Below are 16,588 nucleotides of genomic sequence, written 5' to 3'. Positions count from 1 at the left end.
TTTTTTAAATGGAAAGAACATATACAAATATTTACTTCTCAATAGTCAAAAGTGCCTATTTTATTTTTTCTAGAAAATTCAGAATTGCTAACAGGCAGCAATAAATTTCTTAGTGTAGAAATAGCTATTAAGATGTAATATAATATGAAATATTATTAGTTCAGTATTTTTACCAGTTTTGGAAACATTGGATGTTATCATCATCAAATTTAAGTAAGTTGTGATTTTCCTCTTTCAGATTTCATATAATTCAGATTGGGAAAAGTAGAACATATCAGTAATTAATCATATGTGTATAAATTCTACAACATTCATATGACTTAAAGTTTTTTCTTGGACTTGAACATTCATTTGTTAGCCAGAGAGAAATAAGTTTGTTTAAAAGATACAGAAATGTTTTAAGTTTAATGTCTATTTGTGAACATTAGTAGATAAAATCTTATAAAATTAAAATATTTTTGTGTTTCACGTGAGTTAAAATGGAAAAACCATAAACTGATTTATATATTTAAGAAACTAAAGTTCTTATAGTAAGAAACGATAATGTCACTATTATTGCCTTCAAAGAATGTATTCTTAACAATTAAACTACTCAAAAAAGGCTCACATAAAATGGAATGAAAGTGAGAAGCTGCAATTCATTTACAAACTTACCCATTTTCTAGTCTCAAGTGTACATAAACTTTCTAAGGAAAAGAGGGTAGGTTCTCATTTCTGAGGAAAAAAGGAGTAGTTTTTCACTTGTCTTGTTGAAACACAGGACAGAACATTAGTAAAGAGTTTGCAGAAAGAACTATAAGATATGGTTCTTGCCTCTAGGGAGTGTGTGATATCTCCTCTTACGGGCAAGAAATGAAGACGAACTTAATTATAATTATAATTCTAAGCATGGAGTTAATGCTTTAAATGTTCAGGGAGACAAATATAAGGACAAAATCCCTTATATTTGGGATGATAAAAAAATCTTGAAGACTGTGGGATTTAAACTAGGCTTTGAAGACTGAAGAGACTACTGAGAGTCAGAAATGAATCAAGTTCTGGGGAGAGGAAAGACATCCAAGGGGAGGGAAGGCCCTAGGAGGTTAAGACATGGAAAAATTCAATCAATATAATTATATGAGATAATTTATATCTGAGGAAAACATTGACAACCCAATTTATCCATATTCAAGGTGGCAGGCAGTTTGATTTTCTCTGATGCTCACAAACATTACATAAGCCCCTGGCAAAAATTTTGAAGAACTGATATACAATTTTCCTCACAGCATCCAGATGGCTTAAGTTCTAATGAAAGTCTATGTCATTCAAAATACGTAATAGGTCCCTCATATTGTATCATATAATCAGAAAGGTATTATTTTTCTTTAGACTCCATTGCTCACATCAGAACTCCCATTCTTTGGCCAGGCAGGTAATTGTTCAGATATATAAGCCTTACAGAGTGAGATTACATCCAACTGAGTCATGTTTGTGTCCCTCATGGTACCTGACACACAGTGGTGTTTAGTGCTAGTTGAATTGATATGACTTAAGTTTAAATTGAAGGGATATTTGAAATTTATTGGTACAGCTACTTGCATATTTTAGGCAACCAAGAATTTCTTTTCACCAGCACTTCAAAAAAGAAGGCACCTTACTTTTACTCTTGTACTAGATCTTTTCACCAAAGAAGACTTAAGGACAAGGCACATGTGACTACCCAGTTTCCAACAATGATAATTATTCTTATAATACCACCTTACATTTATGAATGTTACATGATTTACAAAGGAATTTTGCCTTCTTGTATCAATGGTACTACAATGACTTCTATGATGTAGTACTGTATCACCATTTTATAGATGAAAAATAAGGTTCAATGACATTAAGTAATTCACCTAAAATTTCAAAAATAATAAACAGTTGTGTCTAGAACTCAGTTCTTCTATCTCCAAATCCAGAATTAATTTCTACTTTATTATGGCTAATTGCACACAAATTATCTTATCTTATTATGTCTATATGTCATGTACTTTGATAGTAGTGAGGTACCAGCTAAATGTACTACTTAGGAGCCATAATAAAGCAAATGTTCTCATAAAGCAATGAAACTACAGTGTTCTGTTTTGATAATTACTTGGGTCAATCTAATAGGCATTGATTAATCTGCCTCTATTATTGCATAATATATTAGATTTTTCCTTTTTCCAATCATTCCTTTATCCAGTGAATCAATCTTATAAGGGACAACAGAGCTTTTTGCCTGGTAGGGTTGTGTGAATGTATCTGTGCAGTGTACACTGCAGGTTTTCAGAGTGTACAAAAGAAAGGCATGTAAGCATGTACTTCAGTCCTATCTTTAATCTTAATTTGGCTCATAAAAATGCTATGAGGACTAATTAGTTATTATACTTAGGTGGTAGCAAATGTGTTGCTTTTATAATAGTTGTAAACCTTCAAATAAGCATGGCCTTAAATTTATGAATTAGAGAATTGACCTTAGTAGTGCATGATGCTTTGTTATACTAGTGCTTCAGCATAACTTTAGAACAACTCTAAAGATGTTTCTGTAGGCTGATTGAACTCTATGTATCATAAAATAGCATTAAATAGCCAAATCCTCCTTCTTAGACACAATCAGATTGTAGGATATAGTTATAATCTCAATAATAAACTTTGAAATCCATGTCAACCAAGGAAGAATAATTGTGCCAACGGATAAATCATTACTTTATTGTCATTTCAATTCTTTCAACTTAGCCACAAATGCTAATTAGAAAATAAACATGGTAGCAGAAAAGCTAGTTTATGTTATTTTATGTGATTCATGTAAGTTTCCTACATCTTGTTCATTATTTTATTTAGGTCAGCCTTACAATTTCATATGACACTTTTTTTTTCCAAATTAGGTGACATGTTTATAATTTTAGACTAAAGTAATAAGATATTCAAATAATTGACTTAATTCCTTTCACCATGGCTATATCTAAGTAATTTGGAAACAATCATAAGTTCAGTGGAAAATGTTAATATGAACACATGTGGTGATGCCATGTAGAATTAACATCTGGTTGGTTGAATATGAGACTGAGTTGACCAGATGTTTTGTGTTCAAGTTATTTTTCTTATTTGAACAATCTCAACTTCTTCTCTCTACTTCATAATTTCTTAGTTTCAGCTGTTCTCCCTGGAGGCAACCCTCCTTCTTTCAAAGGTTAACCCCTTCACTTGTGCTCTTAATCCTCCCCTAGCCAGCCTCCTCTAAGACCTTGATCCACCCATGATCCCCCTGCTCTTGGGTCTTCAGTGCTCCTCTCCACAGTATCCTGGCCTCTTACTCTACAAATATATACTTAATCCTTCCCTATTATAGAAACATTTTCCCCTGGGCAGTCCCCTTTACTCACAAACTTCTTAAAGGAACAACGTTACTGTCCACTTTTACTTCTTCACACATCCCTTAGCCCATTGAAATCTGACTAGGACTTCTTGAACACTATGGAAATTTCTCCCTCATAGTTGCCAGTGACAGCTGTCCTATCTTCAATGCCAGTGCTGACCTAGGTGTTGCACTAAACTTCCTTTGTGAACCCATTTCTGTCTCTTTCTGTCATACCATGCCCATCTTTTCTGTCCATTGGAATCTATGTATCCTAGAAAGCTTAGTACACATGCTACATTCTACACTCAGCTCTCACTAATGTCCTTCAAGTTTCCTTCTTTTTTTGGTGGTCCAATACCACTTTTTCTATAATTCTTATGTAATTCTGATCTCATTCTGACTTGTGTAATCTAAATGTTCTCAGGCCTCATTAATATGCAGATTTAGATGATATTATATTAACATCAATGCATAAATTGATATGACTTCTACTTTCTACATACATAACTGCTTAAAACCTACTCTTGTTATTTCTGGAAGCTCCAAAATTGATGTGCACGTGTTCATGTTCAAAAGCAGATATGCTTTTCTTCTTGTTTTCTAATTTTCTTATCAATGCATGTTGCCATTGCCATTGCTGGGAGTTCTCTGCATGAAAATGCTACTCTGTGAGACCCAACCAACCTCTGCTCATGGCTGCTCATTCTTGGCTCACAGGTGCCAGAGTTACCCTGTGGCTTATGATTGAGTGAGATGTGCACGTGTGCTTTGGAAGCTGGTGGCAGAGATCTAAAGACCCGTTCTCTAACTGTCCTCTGGGCCCTGAGGTAGTGTATCTTGGGCACAGAGCCTCACAGAGTGTTTAACAAATATAGTCCTATCAACTTCTGGCTCACCATCATTTGTGAGGTTCAAAAGTCAGTAGAAGCCAGGCACGGTGGCTCACACCTGTAATCCTAGCACTTTGGGAGGCCGAGGCAAGCAGATCGCTGGAGCCCAGGAGTTGGAGACCAGCTTGAGCAACGTAGCAAAACCCTGTCTCTATAAAATACAAAAAAATTAGCCAGGTGTGGTGGTGTAGGCCTGTAGTCACAGCTACTCAGGAGCCTCAGGTGGGAGGATCGATTGAGCCTGGGGAGGTTGAGGCTGCAATGAGCCCTTATCATGCCACTGCACTCCAGCCTGAGTGACAGAGTGAGACCCTGTCTCAAAAGATTAAAAAATAAAAGATATGGATACTAGGCAATTCTCCCTGTTACCCTCATGTTTGCCTCTCTCTTCTAATTTATCCATGATAAGAATATAAAGTTTCTTTTGGTTAAGAGGGTTATATCAAGAAAAAATATTTTATGGTATATTGTCATTATTATTTCTATGTTCAGCTTTGATGACAGTGAAAGAAGAAATTCTAACAAAGTATTTCATTCAATTCCCAAATGATAATAAATACTATATGCTAAACCCTGAGAATTTAATGATGAATAGACACAGTCCCTGCCATTGAATTATTTCTGTTTGGAAGGAGAGGCCAAAAATGAGCTGTTATGGAATATGATAGCAATTTTTAGATATATGTATGATAAACTCTGAGAGAACAGACGAAGCCAGGAATAACTTCATAGAGGAAGTGAAAAGTTGAGGTTCAAAGTGTGAATTTACCAGGTGAGCCAAGGGGCCAATGTGTGTTGTGGTAGTTAGAGGGAGCATCATGGTAGTTTTAAAGGTCAAAGCAATTTGAGGACTAGTGAGAAATCCCATGTGGTTAATGAACACAGGTGAGAAGAATGTCTGGAGGTAAAGAATACTTGAAAGTGTGGGCTGTTCTGAAAGGTCTTACTTGTTGGCATGAGGGGTTTGAACTTTATTCATATTAAAAAAAAATGGAGGTGTAGTAGCAATAGCATTACATGCTAGGAAAAACCAGCTGAGTGCATATGCCATTGGGAAAATCACAGCTTTCAATTAGGTCTAGGACCTCCTAGGCTGATCCTAAAGCAACAGTTGAGCTCTCAGACCCAAGGATACTTCAGAATATAGAGGACCTTTTGGGAGCAGGTTTGGGTTTAGTCCAGGGTTTAAAAGAAACCTTTTCTGGCTAAGGGACACCAGAAAAAACTAACCTTCAAAGTATCCTCATTTCTAAAGAGCAGACTGTCTAATTTATCCTTGGTTTTTGTTATCTGGATGGCATCCAGTAGGGGGACTTGTTTTCAATGGAAAGTCGTTTACAGTGCCACATTGAACTAGTGCTAATCAGATCAAGCGTGAGATTATTAGAGAGTCATCCAAGCTTTGTTTTCCCATTAACAACCTATCTGCCTGAATCCCCTCAGCAAACACAAAAGGGCTAAGATTTCAGAGTCTCTGTGGCTGTGGAGCTCCAACATCATCACCCAGACTGGGAGGAAGGCATTTCAGACAAACCCTCTAGGCCCTGCTAGCCAAATTGCTTGTAACTGACAGGTGATGGTGGGTGTCAGCTGGGAAAGAAATGACTTACTATAAACTCCAAGCATCTCTCACTTCACTCTCAGGAAATGTAACTTGTATCATATTTCTCTTCCTGGAAGATATTCAGCAAGTCAGAGGCCTCACTGATACTTGTAAATACGGAAGTTCTTCCTAAACCCTGCCTCACACTTATTCAGAATGGCAGAATTAATTTGGAAGCCAGTTCTTGATATTTAAAAATAGATTTTTTTCCATTTAGCCATTTAATTTTATAAGCAAAATTAAATAAAGCTTGGTCCTGTTAAATAAATAAATAAAACTTGGTCTTGTTAAATATGATCTGGAAAATTCACTCTAGCTCTATCAAAATAGCACTTTGCTTCAAGGCTTATGCTTTGAGCTGGTTGAAGAATTACCTCCGGAACCACTATAATCAGTAATTAAACTTTTTAAACACTTTGCTATGTAAATGTATCTCACACTCAATTTTTAGAACATCATTTACGAAATGAAATTTCTCTAGAATAATAATGTCATCTTGCTTTTCAGTTTATGAGCACTGAAATTATAAAAGTTTCTTCATCTTTGTTCTTTTTTTATATTTTAATTATTGTCTCGCATTCCTTATTATTTATTTGAGCAAAAGAACCAACAGATTACCAATTCATGGTAATCATGAATTTTTCTTCCTAATCCTTTTTTGTTTTGTAGCTTGGTTTTATCCTTGCTTTTTTGTATATTTGAAACAGAGCTATTACTACACAGAGATGTAACCATATTACAAACTGTGTTTCTTTTAGGAACACTGAACAAAAACGTCAAATTTGAGCTTGCTATACAATGAAATTGCTAATTACTTAATATACTAAGAAGTAAACAAATGTATGAGCTTCATTATTGTCTTTATTTTCTTGACAACAACCCACCAGGGCCTAGTCATGGAGAATACATGCAACCTACTGTCTGCTTCTATCTCCCCATAAAACAACTGTCAATAAATATGAGCATGTACTTTAAAACAGTGAATTAATTTTAAAATTTTCTGCTTTTCCCTGGCTTTGTCATGCTTACAATGCTAACCATCTGGAAGGGAGTATGAAAAGCAAAGTTTATCCTCTTAAGGCAGTTTTTATTGGCTTCTCATTAATTGGACAGCCGGGAATGTTCATTATTTGTTCAGTTGATACCCTCTGTCCCTGGGAGACCAGATACTTCACCTTCATTAAGTTAACTTTGTAGATAACAATGCCAGGCCCTGATTTCACAACTCAGGGAATGAATAGAATGCAAGTTTACTGTATACCAGGAAAACCATAATGTAGGATTGGTGTAAAAGTTTCTCTTTCTTTCCATCATCATTTGAGATAGTCACATGATCATTATTTTCACGTTTTAAGAAATTACTCATCTTTTAGTTAGGTTACCATTCTACTGTTTTTCTTCCCAAAGTATTAAAATCCCAGTGTATTATTTTTCGTTAGGAAAATATATACAGAGGTACTATTTATCAGAGCACTTTTTACCTTCTTCACATTACCTAGTTACTAGTATACATACTGTTCTCATAATGTTCACTACTATTTCCTGAAAGTTACACTCATCTTGAGGGAGTCTCACTCTGTGGCCCAGGCTGGACCGCAGTGGCCCCATCTCCGCTTACTGCAGGCTCCGCCTCCCGGGTTCACGCCGTTCTCCTGCTTCACTACAGGCGCCTGCCACCACGCCCGGCTAATTTTTTGTATTTTTAATAGAGACGGGATTTCACCGTGTTAGCCAGGATGGTCTCGATCGATCTCCTGATCTCGTGATCCGCCCGCCTCGGCCTCCCAAAGTGCTGGGATTACAGGCGTGAGCCACGGCGCCCGTCTTTAAATTACACTCATCTTTAAGGAAATGCTTGGTAAACCACGGCACACGTTTACCTATGTAACAAACCTGTGCATCCTGCACATGTACCCCAAAACTTAAATAAAAATTAATATTAAAAAGAAAAGAAATGCTTGGTGAAAACTTCTAATTTTTCTAGAAAATGATCTAAGGAATAGAGAGAAAATGTTCCTGATTTGTTTTCATCTTCTTTAGCATGGTTATCTTTTCCAAAATCCAAAAGGCAGTAATTTCTATTTTGAAGTCATAACTGTATGTTTTGTGATACTTCCTGATCTATGCTCAAAATATCATTAGAGGAAGGAACTGTAATAATTTACCTTTCAGGGCTACTAGTCACCTAGGATGTGCAAATGCCAGAATAAATACTTTGCTTGGAGTGTAAAATATGATTAATTGTTGTTGTTAATATTATAGTGTGATTGTAAACATTTTATTTATTCATTTATTGAAATTAATATATTTACTTATATCTCTCCTTAATACTTAGGAAAATAGAGACATTTTTCCCCTCATAGTGCCAAAATATTACTTTTAAGTCAGGTTGGTAATGATGAGGGAAATTTTATTCTTAACCAAAAAGATACAAGCAACCTGATACATTGGAAGAAACTAACCTTGGAATTAAAAGTCATAAGTTCAAGTTTCAACCTGACCTCTGGCAGAGTAAAGGTGAGGTAGTTATTTAATGTCTGCAGCTTTAATTCCTCATTTATGAAGTGAGATGATTGATCTAAATTTCTATCAAAGTCCCTTTCAGCTTTAGGAGTATAGAACTACAGGAAACCATGATGCGTGGTTTCTTATGACTAACACCTTTCCAAGGACTGGAAGACTTCTATGAAGACACTTTTGGTGAAATCTTGGAGCAGCTATTATATTTTGCTTCAGTCTGTAAAGATTTTAAACTTCTTTTTGAAATTAAGAAACTGATGTGTTTGGTAACGGACTTCTTTTTCTATCAAAATTTTTGATTAACCTGCTTTAGAATCACATAGGATTTGACTTTTCCATCTGTTGTTTTCCTAATGAATGCAATATAGCGCAGTCTCATAAGGCCTCCATGTTAAGGCCTTATGCAAGATAACATAGATTTTATGCTGAATACAAGTGTTGAGCACCTATTAACACTGGTTATAGGCATCATTGTGGATTTTCATGAATGGAACAAATTTTTATGAATGCTTCCTATATGCAAGGTACTAGTCTAGATGCTTGATTTACAGCCACAAGTCTTGCAGGACCCTGTTTCTGTGGAAATCACATTCCACAAAACGGGCAATAAATACATAGACCAATAATTCTTAAAAAGTCAGGTAGGCACAAGCCTATGAAGAAAATAGAACAAAGTAATGTGTTAGATAGTGACTAGGGCGAGGACAACCTTAGCCCGTTCAAGGGAAGTGATATTTGAGCTGAGACCTGAACGATAAGGAAAAGTCATCTAAATCAAGGGTGTCTAATTTTTTGGCTTCCCTGAGCCACATTGCACGACGAAGAATTGTCTTGGACCACACATAAAATATACTAACAGTAATGATAGCTGATGAGCTTAAAACAAATCACACACAAAAAAATCTCATAATGTTTTAAGAAAGTTTACAAATTTGTGTTTGGGCTGCATTCAAAGCCATCCTGAGCTGCATGTGGCCAGTGGGTGGCGGGTTGAGTAATCTTGATGTAAATGAAGACCTCTGGGAAAGACTGTCCCAGGAGAGGAAACAGGAAGTACAAAGGCCCAAGGTCTCAATGAGCCCAGTGTGTTCAAGGAACAAAACTCAAGTCATTGTGCCTGGAGCCTGGGTGCCGCACAGAGACTGGAATAGGAGATGATGTGTCAGAGGAAGGCAGGAGTCAGATCACATCATACCTTATGAGTCATGGTCAGAGAAATGAATCTTATTCTAGGAACCATGCAACACTTTCAGAAGGTTATAAGTAAGGGAAGGACCTGGTCCGATTTTAAAAGCTCATTCTAGCTGCTATGTGCGGGCCAGACTGTAAGGAAAGGGAAAGAAGGAGGACAATCAGGACACTCTAACAGGAGTCCTGGGGAGAGATGGTGGCCACTTGGACTAGTGTGGTGATAGTGGAGATGGAGAGAAGTAGCCAGAGTCAAGATCTGTTTTGATGATAAAAATAGTAAGGGCTTGGGGCGGTGGCTCATGCCTGTAATCCCAGAACTTGGGGATGCCAACGCAGACGTATCACTTGAGGCCAGGAGTTTGAGACCAGCCTAGGAAGCATGGCGAAATTCCATCTCTACAAAAAAATACAAAAAATTAACCGGGCATGACTGCACGTGCCTATAGTCCCAGCTACTCAGGAGGCTGAGGTGGGAGGATCACTTGAGCCTGGGAGGTTGAGGCTGCAATGAACCATGACCATGCCTCTGTTCTCCTGCCTGGGTGACAGAGTGAGACCCTGCCTCAGAAAAATAAACCCATAAAACAAAATACAAAAACCAGTAAGACTTGCTGATGGGTTAGACAGGATGGGGGATAATAAAGGAAAGGCATGAATAAAGAATGACTTGCAGGGATTTGGGTGGAGCACCTGAGTGAATAGCCTTGTCTTTTATTGAGATGTGGAATCCCTGTGGAGGGATGTGCTGAAGCAGCAATACAAAGCGTTCAATTTCAGTTATTTAATTACATGCTTTCCCCTCCACGTGGAGTGCCCACTAGGGACTTAAGTATGTGAGTCCAGAGCACAGGAGAGAGAAATAGACAAGGTTTATCTTGGTTGCATCTCACATCCCCTCGTTTTTGGAACTTTCCTACCAAACTCCCACTGCCTTAAGGTGACACATTTGCCGCCCAAGACTCAGCATCTCATCTTTGTCTGTGTAACTCAGGAGAGCTTCCTGCTCTGGATTTGTTCTTCTCTCTCTCTGTCTTCCCTCTTAAAACTTCTTTGCTTCATAGCAGTCCCCACAGATCTCTGCTCTGTGCTGTCCAAGGTGAGAATTAATTATTAGACAGTTTGTTAGTAACGTGTGACTGACTTTTTGGGACTATCTCAATATTAACAGAGCTTGTGTTTTATAAACACAAGGATTTTCCAGACAGGAAGAAAGCTCTAAAAGTAGACAATTAGGTGTTTTGGCTTGTTAGTGAAAGCACTTCATAGTTAGGAGGAATGTTGAATGTACAGTCTATTTAATAACAATTATACAAATATAGAGTGATCAAATGCTTCCTCTATCTCATGCCAAGATCTTTTCTGTAATACAGAAATCTTTTAGATTTTATTCTATCTGTATTTCCTAATGGTTTTAAGTGAATTTTGACCAGAAAAAATTTTTCATTAATCAAGTAGGAAAGAAAATCTAGAGAATGAAGTTAATATGGAATGTGGACAAATATAATTCATTCTTAAAGTCCTATACATTGGAATTGCTTCAGGGTTAATAAAATGTGATTTTTTATCCAACTCCATGTATATTACTACTAGTAACTTTGTAATTAGCTATTCCATTTTAAGTAAGTGGACGAAATATTGTCATAGGTATGTTTTTATTTGAAGGTTTTTTGTTTTTTGTTTTGCTTTTTCTCTTAAGGCTTCAGTGATTTACTTATTATAAAAGCTATAGGTTGGGAGTTCTAGACTTTTGCAACTTAATTTTTACCTACCAAAATAGAAAAAATAATATTTGTTAGTGCCATTACCAGTTTTTAAAGAATTTGCCTCACCACCAGCATATTGAGGCATATGGCCTTTTTAGGTGTGTGAGGGGGTACAGTAGGTGTCAATTCTCCCTCATCTCTGTCCTTGAAGAATATAGGAATAATTTATTGGTCACATTAGAGGTTAGGGTTATTTTTCCCAAGATGGGAATAGTTGCAATTTTTAAATACCTGATCATCAGCACAATTCATGCTCCTTGCAAAAACTGAGAAAGTAGAGAAAATGTAAAAAGAAAAAAAACAAACAAAAAAACCAACAACAAAAAAACACTTCCTTAATCTTAACACCAAGAAAGAAACATTTTAATGTTAAGATTTTTATGAAATAAATGTCTTTTGGGGTCAAAGCCTCACTGGCAGTGGTTCTGAGACCTGGACACTGCTTGTACTATAATTAGTCATTTTTAAGGAGCCCTATTTCTGATCCCCTGGTTACTTCCCCAACGTTTCGTATGGTTTTCTTCCATTTTATGTTTAAACAGAGAGCTGCTGTACGTAGAGAATATCAGAGAGCAGATGCAAGCTACATTTTAGATTTCTACAACATTGAAGTGAATTATAAGTTCAAAGGAATCCAAGATATATGAATTATAAGGCTTCAGAGATACTCCAGATTACATCTAGAGCTGGCTCCCACCCTCAGAGGCCAGTGTGAAGTGGACTCCCAAGCAGCAATTTTCCCTTGACATGCTTGGAGCACTTCGACCAACTTTAGTTTGACTGTGTGATGTTTAGTTAGTCATATTTTTTAAATATTGCTTTTATAGTGAACATTTTGTTAATCTGATGTACTTGTGCCCTCATTGGCCCATGAATATTTAGATGACCTTAATTAATGTGTAGAAAGAAGGCAATTTAAAATAAAGTATAAATTACACTTAACTTTCACTGAGTCTGGGCTCTTCAAATGTAGGTCAGTATTAATTTATGTGGATAAAATTTTCATTTATGACACTGAACTACATACAATATGTATAAAATGGAGGGAAGGCAGGAAATATCCCATTGAGAATTTCTAGTCCAATATATATATGTATGAATGAACTTAGCAAGTAAGGATCAACGATATTTTTCTTAATGGGAGTATCACTGAATAAGCAATGGATAGGATTTCTTATAGGAAATTACACTCAATTCGAAATATTCAAGCATGGATATCTTAGACATAGCAAGCTGTCATTATATCTCTCTGGTAACCCAATATGGCCTCTTTTATAACAGAAATTTTGGCAAGACCCAGAGAAACTATTCTGTGTCATGTTAAGTGTTTGTGCTTGTGTGGTATAAACAACAAACATGGTTTGTAAGAGTAGATTTTTTTTTTTAACATTTTATTTTTAAAATGCAGAAGTTTTTCTTCAAATAGCATAATCTTAGCAAGCAAAGTCATATTTGGTCTTAAAAGCACAATATCAATTTCTGAAAGGGAAATATAGTAATTATAAGGATTTTCATTCATTATAAACTTAGATTAAAAAATCAATTATTCCTTAAATATAACTAAATTTATTTCAATGTATAATTTAAAATAAAATTGTTATGTATTAATACTGATAATACTCTTATTTTTTGTCACAGCAGAAACTACTCATGAGATGCAAAAATATTTTCAGTTTTTGAACTAGATTATAAATTATTGAACAATAATTCTATTTAGTTTAGTTGTTTTTTTTTTTTTTTTTTGAGATGGAGTCTTACTCTGTCACCTAGGCTGGAGTGCAGTGGTGCAATCTCGGCTCACTGCAACCTTCACCTCCTGGGTTCAAGCAATTCTCCTGCCTCAGCCAACTGAGTAACTGGGATTACAGGCACGTGCCACTCTGCCTGACTAATTTTTGTATTTTTAGTAGAAACGGGGTTTCACTATGTTTGCCAGGCAGGTCTGTAACTCCCGACCTCAAGTAATCTGCCCGCCTCAGCCTCCCAAAGTGCTGGGATTACTGGTGTGAGCCGCCACACCCGACCTCTGTTTAGTATTTGTTTATTAAACATCGAAGTGTCATATCAAAATTAAGTATGTCTCTGTCTCTCATTTGCTGGATCACTCACTCATTCAACAAATAGAGTGCCCTGCTGGGACTGGATTTAGGTTTTGTGAGTGATACAAAGATATGTTAAATGCTGTCCTTGCTTTCAAAGAGCTTTCAGTCTTAATAACAGATGCACTGGTGACTGCATTACTATCATCCTAAGTAGAAAATGAAGAGAAAAAATATTTTTATTATCTTTTGCTTTGTAAGAAACCACTACAAAACTTAGTGGCTAAAAATAACAATTTGTTATTTCTGAAGGATTTCAGAAAATCTACGCCTCAAAAAAAGCAATAAGAACATAGGCAAAATTTGTCAAAATCAATATATTCTGAACTTTTTAAGGGGTTTTCACAATCTAATGAGTGATTATTTAAAAAAAAAAAAACTTTGAATCTCAGTAAGACTAGCAGGCTTTATGGCATTTTAATTTGTCCTATTCATTTGTCCTATTCATATCCCTGTCTCCCCAACACAGGGTAGGCTTGAAAACCAGTAGCTTCAGAATCACAGTGAAAACTAGCTGCCTAGCAGCTGCTGGAAAGGGAAGAAAGAGTGTGAAGTTCATTAAAAGCTCCATTTTCAGGGAATTGCCATTATTTTGCCTGCCTGGTAGTTCCCTAAAAACCCCAATTCTTGGTTGGTCTTTATTTAACCTGATCAGAGCTTGTAAGAATCGCCTTTTCCTCTGGACATTAATTGAAAATAATCAGTGGCAATTGTTTAATATTGCAACTGCCTGAGGCAGCAGTTATAATTGGAATAAACAAGAATCTGATCAAAACAATTTTTAAAGAAAAAATGGGGGAAGAAGACATCCATAGAGGGCCCTAGAAAGCTCCAACATATTTGTAGGACTCCAGACACATGTTTCTATGTTATAGGGCTGTGTGAAAACTCAGGAAAGGCCTGAAAAGGCCTTAAACTCTTATCTCTGGCCAAACTCAAAGCTTTGAACAAGCAGAACACGAAGGCTAAGGTGATTTATAAACTGCCAGCCTGAACATTTAAGGTATTTTCCATCACACACACACACAGGCCTTTGGCAAAGGCTGGGATGCTTTTAGGCCAAAGGTGTTTAACTATTCAATCATTAGTTGACTACTAAGCTAAATGAGCAGAGACTGCAGGATTCACACATGACGAAGAAGACACATTTTACAGAATTTTTCCAGGAAAGTGACTAAGCAAATAAAAAGCATCTACAATAATGACAACAAATAGCACCAACAGCAAACCATTGATAGGTAGAGTCTCATTTCCAATGTTGCCATATTATATTATTTTAAATGTCTACTTTTCAATTAACAATTATAAGATATGCAAAAAACAATGTATGTAAAACCATACACAGATAAAAGAGTGGCCAATAGAAACTGTTTCTGAGGAAACCTAGACATTGAACTTACTTAACAATAACTTTGTCTGCTATTTTAAATATATTTAAATAACTAAAGGAAACTGTAATGAACTAAAGTATGAGAATGATGTCTCACCAAATAGAGAATATCAATAAATAGAAATTATTAAGAAGCAGCAAATCAAATTTTTGAGTAGAAAAGTATAAAACAGAAATGAAAAATTTATAGGAGTGGCTCAAGAACTGATCTCAGGTGGGAGAAGAATCCAGGAACTTGAATATAGTTCAATTAGTCTTCAGAACAGGGGGAAAAAGAATGAAGAAAAATGAACAGAGTCTCAAGACTGTGTGTTACCAGCAAGCATGCATAATAGGAATTCTAGGAGTTGAGAGTAAAAAAAGACTATTTGAAGAAATAAGAAATGCAAATTACTCAAATTTGGTAAAAATTATTAATTTATATATTCAGGAAGCTCAACAGACTCTAAGAAGGACAAACTCAAAGAGATCCACACTTAAGTCACATGATAACCAAACTGCCAAAAGTCAAAGAGAGAATTTTTACAGCAGCAAGAGAGAAGTAGTTGACCATGTACAAGAAGTTCTCAATATGAGTAAGCTGACTTCTCATCAGAAACAATGGAGACCAGAAGGCAGTGGGATGACATAGTCAATGTTTTGAAGGAAAAAGACTGTAAATCAAGAATTCTATATCCAGCAAAACTATCCTTCAAAAGTGAAAGTGAAATTAAGGATTAAAAAACCCCAGAATTTGAGACTAGCACATCTGCCCTACAAGAAATAGGAAGGAAATTCCTTTAAGCTGAATGAAAGGAAACTAGACAGTAACTCAAATTCAAACAATGAAATAAAAAGCACTGGAAATAATTACATAGATTAAATATAAAAGCCAGAATAAATGTGCTTTGTTTGTGTCTCTTTTATTTTCTTATCAGATTTAAAATACAGTTGTATGAATACATACATATATAAAACAATATTAGAAATCTTCATTGATGGGAATATAAAATATAAAGATGTGATTTATTTGTATGACAATAGTACAAAGCAAGAAAAAGCTAACAGCTATATAGAAGCAAAGTGAAAAATAAAGCTAAAATATCCACGTTATATTTAGCATGGTCTTCAGTTGGGACTAGGAAATGAGTATTAGGAACTAATTTGCAAGAATTTAATATGATAAAAAACTTCTTTGGAAAATATTCATTTACTTATTACTAGTGTTCTTTAAAATTCTCTGTACCTCTCTCTACTAACCAAGTCAAGTCATACCATTTTATTTCCTTGATAAATCTCTACTGTTTGTCAGACTGCAGTGAATTCTGAGATTTTCTTCTGTTGAATATCTTGTTGAATAAGGAAATGTCACAACTTAATACTGTAATCTCTTCACTCATTTTTATATACTCCAAGCTTTAACAACACTGTACCAGAAGATTTTTTTAAAAGGAAAGAGAAAAGTGCTTAAGTTACACATTTACTGAGAAAAATATGACTGAGATATTGCGTTACATAGAACTTTATACCTAGATTTTCTTTTCTTGCAATCCTTAGTGTCCTCACAAAAGTTCTTTGTTTTCCTCCCACAGTAAGGTATTTCCCAAAGGCCTTCCTGAGGAGTACTCAGTAACTGCCATGTTTCGAGTAAGAAGAAACGCCAAAAAGGAACGGTGGTTTCTGTGGCAGGTTTTAAACCAGCAGAATATTCCACAGGTAAAGTACCATTAGAGTTGTGCTTATTAGTTTTCCTTGTGTGATTAAGCCAGGTGAATTCACTGAACTGTGTGCA

At 35.8% G+C, this 16,588-nt stretch overlaps 1 protein-coding gene across 1 annotated transcript in view; it reads left to right on the top strand.

Annotated features, from left to right (window-relative positions):
- The window catches only part of COL19A1 (collagen, type XIX, alpha 1), a 350,354-nt gene that overhangs the window by 45,009 nt on the left and 288,757 nt on the right, over positions 1–16,588 (top strand). The window contains exon 5 of the mRNA XM_011969393.1: positions 16,389–16,512. Within this exon, the coding sequence (XP_011824783.1) occupies positions 16,389–16,512 (124 nt within the window). The remainder of the gene's footprint in view (positions 1–16,388; positions 16,513–16,588) is intronic.

The sequence above is a fragment of the Mandrillus leucophaeus genome, unplaced genomic scaffold (genome assembly GCF_000951045.1).
Source record: "Mandrillus leucophaeus isolate KB7577 unplaced genomic scaffold, Mleu.le_1.0 Scaffold889, whole genome shotgun sequence".
In the NCBI taxonomy this organism is placed as follows: domain Eukaryota; kingdom Metazoa; phylum Chordata; class Mammalia; order Primates; family Cercopithecidae; genus Mandrillus; species Mandrillus leucophaeus.
The sequence above is the reverse complement of the archived record's forward strand: the minus strand, read 5'-3'. Positions and strand labels throughout refer to the sequence as shown.